The sequence below is a fragment of the Gobio gobio genome (genome assembly GCF_949357685.1).
Source record: "Gobio gobio genome assembly, chromosome: 9".
NCBI classification, from domain to species: domain Eukaryota; kingdom Metazoa; phylum Chordata; class Actinopteri; order Cypriniformes; family Gobionidae; genus Gobio; species Gobio gobio.
In genome coordinates, this window is record NC_137115.1 from 28,494,374 (window position 1) to 28,506,373 (window position 12,000).

Here is a 12,000-nt window from a genome sequence, read left to right on the forward strand (position 1 = left end):
CTGTTCCACGACGAACCACACGATCTGTCCAGTCCCGGATTTATTCCAAAGTCCACCACGAACATCCAATAACTTCATCAATGCAGTTATTGTCCACGAACTTGAATGTCACTTGCTGTTAAGCACTCATCACGCACGTCATGATTCAGTGCGATGACTCAAAAGATCACAGAGGAGATAATAGAAATAAAAAAACACTTTAAATAGTAAACAAAATAAAATGAGTGTCGTTTCTCTACACTGTGGGCCTTATTACAAAGAATATTAAGTCTCCAGAATGATGACTTATTAGACAGACAGCGAAATTGCTGGCAACCTTTTCTCCGCCATGTGCGATGCTCCTCCCCCTTTGCGTAACTCACTGTTACGAGCCCCTGCTCTTTTTCTTTTCTTTTTTCTTTCTGAGTATAGTTGCCAATTGGATGGGGGCGGGCACCTGAGGCCTCTGCCTACTTAAGAGCTGCTGGTGGCACTTCAGTTTGGGGGCCTACCTCAGGAAACCAGTTGGTTGTGATTTTGGAGTTTGTGTTTCTCTTTTGTACAGGATGTTGATGTTTCATTTGTCTAGTAATATTAGTTTAGCGGGAAAGCATAGGCAAGTAAGCTGACCCGGAAAATTCTTTTGTGTATATTCGTGTTTCTCGAGAGTTAGGAAAGATTAACTCTGAGTTGTAGTTTAGATTAGTAAGCTAACCAGTCCCTATTTTAAGTTATGTATGTTTATGTTGTTGTTTGTTTTGTTACTTTCCGTTGCCAATACATGTTAGATTTATTTTTTTTATTGCCCTGGTCTTTTGATTTCTTGTTTTGCTACCTTCCTGAATGGCTCTTATGTTGGTCCCTATTTTGGGTCGTAACACTCACGTTATGACGCAACCTTAAACAAGTAACAGTCACTGTCCAGTAATATTACACTTGCATTTAACACATTATCCCACTGGATATGAAACAAAAAAAACATAGTTAACATCACATATATTGAAATAAACCAAAAAATGAAAAGTATAGCCTACATTTTAACCTCTCCATTATTCCAAACAAAAGGCATATTTTAGGGGTCCCTACACAATCACTGATGTCTATATATTGACAAGTGAGGCTGCACGCTGCATGGAAAGCACATGTTGCACAGAGAGCGCTGACACATTAGTTGCGGGTTTATAACACTGACAGGGAAACGGTATGAATACAGAACACTTCAGTACATGTTGCCAAATCATAATAAAGTAATTAAATAGTTGACTAGATGCTGCATTATCAGGGAAAGAACAGCAGTATGTACTGTACAGGAAGCTAACATTAGAATTACATCAAGCAGTTAAAACAATGGCTAAATCCGAAATCTCTCCCCATATACCCTCAAATAGGGCATTATTTGAGGGGACAGCCACTTGTAGTGGTGTACGAAACCATAGGGGACCTTATTGAGTGCACTCATTCACTCCCACATTGCACCGCAATAATGTGTAGAGTCGATGTAACACACAGCGGCTGTACGAATTCACTCACTCGTTTTCATTCACTCCTTCAAGTGAACTGTATTAGTGGACTAATGTAGGGAATAGTGAATGAGGGTTTAGGGGACGATTTTGGATTCAGCCATTGTAATAACTAGTGACGTGAGAAAGCAAACTGTATCTCCATGAAGCCGACAGAAATATAAACAAATCATAAATGCATTCGATTTCAATACATATTTAGTTTTTTTTAATTGAGTTTTAATTTTTATTTGATCTGTTAAACTTAGTTAATGCACAATGAACTAACATGAATGTTCAAAGTACAATTATATTGCTCAAATATTAATACATGCTGTAAAATGTATGTTGCATAATGCATATTGTTCATGTAAGCTAGCTAATACATCCATGTTAACAAATGGGACTTGCAAAGTGTTACTTTTAAAATGTACATGTTTCTAGGTTAGAGCTAAAGAAACATTTACTTATAATATTACTTTAATGTTTAAATTATTTTCTGTAAAAAATTATTTTCTTAGAACTTCTCATTTTAATATATTCATATTTACATATGCATTTCATTTAGCACATTTTCATTGGTCCAGCACTGTTTTACTCAGACTAGAGTGTTATGGTTTTATTTATTTATTTAAATCCAGCATCCATTTTAAAAACTATCGTTTGATTAATCGGTTATCTGCAAGTGCTTTGTTTTGAGTAAGCAACCTCTAGCTGTGAAAATTACATATTGTACCTTTAAACTAGATTAGAAACAACAGTGATAAGAGGGTAAAATCCTAATTTCCAGGGACGCCCACTTAGCATCGCCTACTCTTTTAAAGCAACTCCCACACAATTTTCATCATAAATTAGTGAGCTGAGTGGTTGAATGCCTCAGAAACAGAGATGTGGTTCACTCTGTACATCTGCCTGTATCTGTCCTTTAACTTTATTTTGGCAGCTTCAATACTCAGATCAGGCACCTGTCAGCTTCAAGGACACTTCAAGTTGAATGGAATGTACAAGGATGGAGATGTTATATTTGGAGGCCTGTTTGAGGTTGACTTTCTCACAGTGTTCCCCGAGCTGAGCTTCAGAACTGAGCCGGAACCACCATACTGTGAGCAGTGAGTCTAGAGTGGATAAGGACAGCAATACAAGGCTAAAATAAAAAGACAGCAGTTTATTAAAACTAGGAAAACATAACTCAAATAATTGCTTAAATTGTTCAAATAATTTTTTACTCCTTCATTAATTGATTAATTGATCTTCATATTTGTACTGATGTACCTTTCCAGAAAAGTTAAATATAAATTTTCTCTTGCTTTTTCATAGATTTGATATGGAAAGCTTCCAGCAGGCACAGACCATGGCTTTTGCAATAGATGAGATCAATAAGAATCCAAACCTGCTGCCTAACATCACTCTTGGTTACCATGTTTATGACAACTGTGTAATGCTAGGAATGGCATTCCGGGCTGCCGTGTCCCTGGCTAGTGGGACAGAGAAATCCTTCTTAAACCTAAACTGCACTGGCCCTCCTCCGGTGATTGGAATTGTGGGGGATTCAAGTTCAACTGCTTCCATTGCAATTTCCAGTATTCTGGGGCTGTTTCGACTACCTATAGTATGAAGTAGTTTTGTATGAATATTTTTTTCTTAAGTACTGATCATTTTGTTGTTAAATGTTACTTTTATTTTAAGTGTTCTCTTCTTCTGTCTTTCCCTCTAATTAGGTTAGTCACTATGCCACCTGCTCCTGTTTGAGTGACAGGAAAAAGTACCCCTCTTTCTTCAGAACTATTCCCAGTGATGCCTTCCAAGTGCGGGCTATGGTACAGATTTTAAAATATTTTGGATGGACATGGGTTGGTCTCGTATACAGTGATGATGACTATGGCATCGACGCCGCTCAGTTCTTCCAGCAGGAAATGCAGCTGTTTGGTGGCTGTATTGCTTTTTCTGAAATCCTGCCCCATGATAACAACCTCAGAGATATTCAGCATATAACAGCAGTGATCCAGGCCTCTACAGCTAGAGTGGTGGTTGTTTTTTCCACTCCATCCTTTTTGATACCTTTGTTGGATGATGTGGTGTTGCAGAACATAACAGGCAGACAGTGGATTGCGAGTGAAGCTTGGGCCACCTCTCTTGTACACCACACTCCACGTTTACTGCCCTTTCTACGAGGCACAATGGGGATAGCCATTAGGCGTGGAGAGATCCAGGGGCTTCATGAATTTCTGCTACGTCTCCGTCCCACCAATGATCCACAAAATAATATGTTGCGGATCTTCTGGGAGAACATGTTCAGGTGCAGTTTTGAAACTGGGAGTAAAGAGACAGATGGAGAGCATGTGAAAAAGGTTTGTACAGGACAGGAGGATCTGAGGACAACAGACACACCATACACTGATGTTTCAGAGCTGAGGGCATCTTATAATGTGTATAAGGCAGTTTATGCCCTGGCACATGCGCTTCATGACCTGATGCAGTGTGAGGAGGGAAGAGGACCATTCCATAGGAACAGATGTGCTGACATAACAAACCTGAAACCCTGGCAGGTAAGACCCACAGGTATATTGCAGATTCGGTCCAGGAATATAAAAGAGCTGATGTGCAAAAGCAAAATATGTGTGGTACATTCATAAAAATTTCACATATACATATAACACCTGTTCTGTCTACAAAATGCACAGCTAGTTTACTATCTCCAGAAAGTGAACTTCACCACAGGCTTTGGGGATCATGTGTCATTTGATAAGAATGGCGATGCTCTGGCCATCTATGATGTCTTGAACTGGCAGCCAAGCTCTGATGGGTCAATAAGGGTCCAAGCTGTTGGTGTGGTAAATGAAGGGGCAGCAACAGGGATGGTGCTCACACTGGATGAAGATGCAATATATTGGAACTTAGAGCCAAAAAAAGTAACTAACATTGCATGTTTATGTCACCACTATAACAGCAGTCAACGCTTTGAAATGTCAAATAAGAGTGAAGTAATAGAAAGGCCAAGCTTGTCATTATTTAAAATGGATGACAGACAAACACATGATTAACAAAAGATGATGTCTCTTTCAGACCCCAAGGTCTGTGTGCAGTGAGAGCTGCCCCCCAGGCACCAGGCGAGCCATGAGGAAGGGCTTTCCTGTTTGCTGTTTTGATTGCCTGCCATGCGGAGATGGAGAGATTTCTAATACAACAGGTGAGATCGTTATTGTTGGCAAATATATATATTATTATTTTTTTAACAATATATTTATTAATTTTACATAAATTTCAAACCACAAACTAACAAAAGCAACAACAATAAGCACTGGTTTTGGCTTAAAAAAAAAAAAAAAAAAGCTAAAAAAACAACAACAACAAAAACTACTGGCATTAAATGGATGTTACAAAAGCTCTTATCGGTGAAATCCAAACAACTTAATATTAGCAGTACAGGGGTCCAAGTAACTTAGGAATGGTTCCCAGACTTTGTAGAAAACGTCCGTCTGAGGGTGAATTATACATGTAAGGTATTCCAGTGGTAATAGCTCCATTAATACTTTTTGCTAGCCCTTCAACGAGGGGACTTTGTCAGAGGTCCACTGTAGAAGCAGTGTTGGGCACGTTACTTTAAAAAAGTAATTAGTTATAGTTACTAGTTACTTCTTACAAATAGTAACTGAGTTAGTAACTGAGTTACATCATTATAAAAGTAACTAATTACCAGGGAAAGTAATTACTGCGTTACTTTTTTTTTTTCTCCAAATGTACAAATATGTCAAATAACTTGGATGCCCCCAATATTAGATATGTTAAATGAATGAATTGGACACTAAATAGAATAAATTATTATTATAAAACATTGTGCATTAATGTGCACTATTGTAATGTTGCTGTGGGACAATGTGAGAGACACCTATCAAATTCAATGCATTATTGTAAATATTATCAGTAGGCCTACTATAGTGTAAATATTGTGTAAAAATTATCAGTACTATACTTTCCTTTGGTAGTGGAGCTCACGTTATCACCTGGGTTTTTAGCCACTAATTTTGTGGCATATGATGATGTGAGGCGCTTCAGAATCACTTGCCACCGGCGTGGAGAGACTCTTTCTTCCTGGGCATAAGTTGCACGTTACTTAAGTATTCTTACCTTTCACCTCAACAAGGGAAAAGTAGCGCTTATACTTCCAATTTGCGAAAGCTACCTTTGAAGTCGTTGGACCATCGCTGAATGTGCATATGCGTGTGCGTCATAGGTGTGTGTGTGTGTGTGTGTGTAAGTGTGTGTGTGTGTGTGTGTGTGTGTGTGTGGGCATGTTTTTGTGAAATATCAGGACACAAATGTGTATAATGACATGGGTATGACACAGGTATTACAAAAAGAGGGTGAAATATGAGGACGTTCCCCATGTCCTCACTTTTCAAAATGCCTATAAATCATACAGAACAAGTTTTTTTTCACAGAAAGTGAACTGCACAGTCTCCTGTGAGGGCTAGGTTTAGGGGCAGGGGCAGTGTAAGGGGATAGAAAATACGGTTTGTACGGTATAAAAACCATTACGCCTATGGAATGTCCTCACATTTCACAAAAACAAACGTGTGTGTGTGTGTGTGTGTGTGTGTGTGTGTGTGTGTGTGTGTGTGTGTGTGTGTGTGTGTGTGTGTGTGTGTGTGAACCATAGACCGTGAAAAAAATAGGTGTGAACTCAACCTATCAACTTCAACCTTGTCTCCCACCCACCAATCATCATCAGTTATGTGTATCACCGCACCCACCCCCAACACGCATGGCTGGTGCGTGCGCACACGCACACACACACACACACACACGTTGCAGGTCCGACTGACAGAGAGCCTGTTCGGATGAAAAGCGCTTCAGTGAGCTCAATTATAGTAACGTGACTAACGCCGCATTTTTTTCCTCAGTAACGCTAATGGCGTTGTAACGGGAGAAACAGTAATTCGTTTGATTACTCGTTACTGAAAAAAATAATTCCGTTAGTAACGCTCTTTCTGTAACGCCATTATTCCCATCACTGTGTAGAAGGATATGTATTCGGGCTGCAAAAGTCATAAAATTAAAGAGCCTTTTATTAACCGCAGACGTTACCTTACTGCTGGGCAATCCCAGAAACAATGACAAAGGGTTCAAATCTAGATCCACATTCAAAATCTTTTGCATTTCACAGAGAATGTTACACCAGTAATTCTGTATAAAGTGACATGACCATAAACAATGAGTCCAAGTTACAATATCCGTCTTACATTTAAGACAAAAGGGGGGAAAGGAACTATTACATATATGTCTACGATTTGGGGATATGTGTAATCTGTGCAGTATCTTTAGCTGAATTGCTTGTGCACGGTTACAGACTGATATTTTTTTAGCATATTTCCAAACTTCATTCAAATTTGTTTCAATGTCTAACCACACTGAGGAGGCATCTTTTGTTATCCAATGAGAAATATTTCTTAAGTGGGCACTTAGCTAATATGTTCTGATATTGGGTAGATCTAAACCCCCTTTAGATCCTGATAATTGTAAAACTGACATCTTAAGCCTTGGCCTTATTTTGCTCCATATGAATGAGCTCAGCCATCCATTTAGATCTTTCAGGACCCTTTTAGAAAACACAACTGGAATCATCTGAATGGGATAAAGCAACCTAGGCAGCACATGCATCTTAATTAACGATATTCTACCCAATCACGAAACTGGAAGGGAGTTCCAATGATCAAGATCCTGTTTAATTTTCTCAAACAAGGATGTGAAATTCATTTTATACATCTGATTAAAGTTAGGGGTCACAAAGATTCCCAGGAACTTAAACCCTGTTGGAGACCATTTGAAGGGAAAAGGAGGTATAGTTTTTGGCATATGAATTAGGGTGCCAAGAGGCATGGCTTCAGACTTGGTTAGATTAATTTTGTATCCAGAAAATGAGCTAAATAACGTAATAATATTAATGAGAGGAGGTATCGATGTCTCAGGTGAGGATAAGAATAACTAAACATCATCCGCATAAAGGCTGATTTTATGATGTGTAGTAGCTATTGTCAATACTTGAATATGTATATATGATCTAATAGCCTTTGCCAACAGTTCTAATGCAATTGCAAAAAGCAGGGGTGACAGGGGGCAACCCTGCTTAGTGCCCCTGTGAGTAATATAACTGTCCGATCTAAGCCCATTTGTAATGACCGTGGCCCGTGGATGGTCATACAGTATTCTAATCCACTTTACAAAATTGTCACCTAACCAAAAACTAGTCAGTACTGAAAATAAATAAGGCCATTCTATGCGGTCAAATGCCTTTTTGGCGTCTAATGAGAGAACCAAACCATCCACCCCTCTTTGTTTAAACTCTTGTATTACATTTAAAAGGCGTCTAACATTGTTGCATGAATTGCGCCCTTTTATGAAGCCAGTTTGATCCACTTTAATAATTGATGGTAGTATGTCTTCCAAACGAACAGCCAAGATTTTGGACAGTAATTTACGATCAACATTCAGCAAAGCTATAGGTCTGTATGACGAACAGGATTCTGGAGGCTTCCCCTTTTTAAGGATAAGAGAAATGTTTGCATCTTGTAGAGTCTGAGGAAGGCCTTTACCTGACATTGAGATTTTAAACATCTCAAACATTGGGTCTACTAACACATCATGAAATTCTTTATAAAACTCACTGCTAAGACCATTAGGTCCTGGGGCTTTCCAACTTTGTAGCATCTTTATTGCATTTAACACCTCCTCTCGTGAAATAGGAGCATTAAGAATAGATCTTTGCTCCTCTGTAATTGTTGGAAGACTAATACAGGAAAATAAATCATACATTGTCTTTGAGGAATTATTAATTTGTTCCGAAGTATAAAGATTAATATAAAAGTCTTTAAAACTATTATTAATTCTTCTGTTATTATAAAACTGATTCCCATTGGAGTCAATGATTGATGTAATGTATTGAGAGACAGATCTTTTCTTGCCACATATAAGATATGCCAAATACTTTACCGATTTGTCTCCATGTTCATAGTACTTTTGTTTGTTTGATCTAGCTTTTTTCTCCGCAATCCAGGGTGGATCTAAGAGATGTAATCTCGTTCAGTAACGTGGGAGACGGAATTTAAAAATACAATTCCTCTTTTTTCGGTCTTTTTCCAATACTTCCTGCTCCTCTTGTTTTTTCCGTTTCTTATTAGCAGAAAATTTGATAATTAAATCTTTGGCATAGGCCTTACATGTCTCCCATAAAAGAGAAGGGTCATCCGTAGATTTTTTATTTATATCAAAAAAGTGCCTAAACTCATTTCTAAAGTACGATGTGAAATTATGATCCTTCAAAATGGTAGGATTTAATCTCCAGTATCTAGTCTGTCCAAAACATCCTTTCAAATTAACAGTTAAGGTAACACAGGCATGGTCTGATACAACTATTTTCCCAATACGACTGTCAGATATGATATCAATTGAGGTCTTGAGAATAAAAAATAATCTATTCTGGTGTGGCACATATGGGGCGCTGAAAAGTATACATGTGTATACCTTGCTCAATGGATGAAAAAATCTCCACACATCCACAAAACCCAAGTCCCTACAAATTGCATTTAAAGTTTTAGCTTGTGGGGAAAGCGGGGATATTTTTTGTGCAAATCTGTCCTTGACAGGGTTTAAAATACAATTGAAATCTAATTTTCGCTGTTCATCCCTGAGAATTTTAAGAATATTTTAGTGAAAAAATCTGGTGGGTGGGCTGGAGGGCAATAGACATTCATCAAGGAGATTTTGTATCCCTGAACAGAGCCTTTAATCAAAACATATCGCCCATTTTTGTCATTAACAGATTCCATTCCAATTTAAATGGTAAGTTCTTACTTATCAATATTGCTACCCCCCTACTTTTAGACGAGAAAGAGGAGGAAAAACACCTGCCCAAAGCCTCCTTGCTGTAGTTTCATATGTTCTACATCGTCTAGATGGGTTTCCTGTAGAAGTGCAATGTCAATCTTTTCCTTTCTAAGATAACAAATAATTTTCTTAGGTTTTATGGGGTTATGAAACCTCTAACATTCCATGTACAAATTTTCAGACAATTACTTATCATAATATTAATCTGTAACGTACATGCTATTTTAATCTTTGTATTCCACAATCAATCTTGCAAATGAAGAACATACGATTACAACATTGGGCTGATAAACAAAACAATTACTCTACTAAAACTAGAGTGGTAAATCCACCAGATACTGTCCAAATTTTACATGACAAACCTGCACTATTTTATTCCAAAGCGTCCACGAAAGCGGATGCTTATTCTGGGCAACCCAATTTCTTAGGCTTTCCGTCGACCATCACTCTTAATATTGCTGGGTACAGAAGTGCATAATCAATCTTCTTTTCCTTCAGCCGTGCTTTCACCTGATCAAACGCCTTGCGTTTCTTTATCAATGCCACCGAAAAATCATTGAAGAATAAGACCCTTGGCAATTTGTCATCTCCAGCACGCCACGCTGCATCCATAACATGATGTTTATCTGTGAAGTTATGGAATTTGATGATCACAGGTCTGGGACGTTGATTCAGTCCCGATTTCGGTGCTAGCGAAAAATGCGCCCAATCCAACTTGATGCGCCCAGCTTTAGTGGTCATCTGAAGATGATCAGGAATCCACTTTTCAAAGAATTTAACCGGATCAGAGCCCTCTGTCACTTCAGGCAGACCGATGATTTGAACGTTTTATTTGCGTCCTCGGTTTTCTAGGTCATCGATGTGGTCCGTCAATTCATGCACCTGTTTCTCCAAGGCCGCTGTTTTTGCGTCCATGGATGAAGTAAGAGTCTCAACAGCAGCAATCCTCTCTTCCGCATCCCTTATTCGCTGATTCATCGTCTGAAGTTGGGCTGTTTGGTCATGTATTGCTTCCAGGACTGTAGCAATTTTAGTATCTATTGCGCACATTATATTTTCTGTCATCTTTTCCATTGCTGTTAGTACGATCCGCTCCGCTTCGTCGACAGAGGTGCAGGCCTCCATAGTGTTCAGCATGTTCAGGCTCGACCGGCCCGGATTTTGTAAATTTTTTTGTTTTCTTGGATTTACTACTTGTCGGTTTTGCAAAATAATCTTCTAGACTCATTATTAAAGAGAAAGGCAGCCCTTTTCATGAATTAGCAGGCACTTAAAAGGATAATTGAGCGAATATTGTCGGAGCTCACTCGAGTTGCGTCAGAACTCTACAGCGCCATCTTTTCACCGGCAAATGTATAATTTAATTTGAAAATAATTTATGCTTAAAATCCTCACCTTCTATCTTTTTCTTCTATCTTCACAGATGCAAATGAGTGCATGGTGTGTCCAGATGAGTTCTGGTCAAATACAAAGAAGGATCAGTGTGTCCATAAAGAAGTTGAGTTTTTATCATATGAGGATCCTCTGGGCATCTCTCTGACCACTGCTTCCCTGCTTGGCACCTGCTTCTGTGCTCTTGTGATGGTCATCTTTACTCATCACCGTAACACTCCCATAGTACGCGCCAACAATTCAGAGCTCAGCTTCCTGCTGCTGTTGTCACTCAAAATGTGTTTCCTCTGTGCGCTACTGTTCATTGGTCAGCCACAGTTGTGGACCTGTCAGTTAAGACATGCTGTGTTTGGCATAAGCTTTGTCCTGTGTATCTCCAGCATCCTAGTCAAAACTATGGTGGTAATAGCTGTGTTTAAGTCATCTCGACCAGAGGGCCAAAGTGCATTAAAATGGTTTGGAGTAGCTCAACAAAGATGCACAGTTCTGGTCCTAACAGCCATCCAGGTTGTTATATGTGCAGTCTGGCTATCAACTGCCTCTCCAACGCCCCATAAAAATAACCAGTATATCCGCTCTAAAATAGTATTTGAATGTGCTATTGGCTCTGTGGCTGGTTTTTCTATGTTGCTGGCATACATTGGACTGTTGGCAGCAGTGAGCTTCCTATTAGCCTTCCTGGCAAGAAATCTTCCTGATAATTTTAATGAAGCAAAGTTTATCACTTTCAGCATGTTGATCTTCTGTGCTGTGTGGATTGCATTTGTTCCAGCATATGTGAGCTCACCAGGGAAATATGCAGTGGCTGTGGAGATTTTTGCCATTTTAGCTTCTAGTTTTGGATTACTGGTGGCCATATTTGCCCCAAAGTGCTACATCATCCTTTTACATCCAGAGAAAAACACTAAAAAAGCCATCATGGGAAGAGATACACACAAAAAATGATATTTTATTAATAAAGTTTATGAGGAGCACGTTCAGATATTCTACCCAATCAAAGCGAGAAGAGGCATATATACAGAGCTGACTTGCATCTGTTCCACGACAGTATCGCTCCTCCAACCCAACTCCTCTGAGTTTGGGCCAGATTTCAAGCTTGGAGCCCTCTCCTCAGAGAGCACAGCAAAAACACATATTTTGTTCTATATTACATGTAAGTGCAAACTCATGAAATAGTTTTACATTGTGGTCAGAAATTGTGAACCGTGCCACTACTTATTAAATTGGGCTTTCAACTCTGTAAACAAAT

The 12,000-nt window shown here is 38.9% G+C and overlaps 2 protein-coding genes across 2 annotated transcripts in view; both read left to right on the plus strand.

Annotated features, from left to right (window-relative positions):
• Positions 1 to 2,444: 2,444 nt before the first annotated feature.
• LOC307131358 (extracellular calcium-sensing receptor-like) overlaps positions 2,445 to 12,000 on the plus strand; it is a gene marked incomplete at its 3' end in the record, with an annotated part of 153,502 nt that continues 143,946 nt past the window's right edge. The window contains exon 1 of the mRNA XM_079824962.1: positions 2,445 to 2,587. Coding sequence (XP_079681088.1) covers positions 2,478 to 2,587 — 110 coding nt within the window. The 5' untranslated portion in view covers positions 2,445 to 2,477. The remainder of the gene's footprint in view (positions 2,588 to 12,000) is intronic.
• LOC307131355 (extracellular calcium-sensing receptor-like) lies at positions 2,803 to 11,696 on the plus strand (the record flags this gene model as incomplete). Its single annotated transcript, XM_079824954.1, has 5 exons — positions 2,803 to 3,087; positions 3,197 to 4,024; positions 4,178 to 4,387; positions 4,542 to 4,665; positions 10,783 to 11,696. 5 exons carry the CDS (start codon positions 2,803 to 2,805, stop codon positions 11,694 to 11,696), a joined length of 2,361 nt encoding a protein of 786 aa, XP_079681080.1.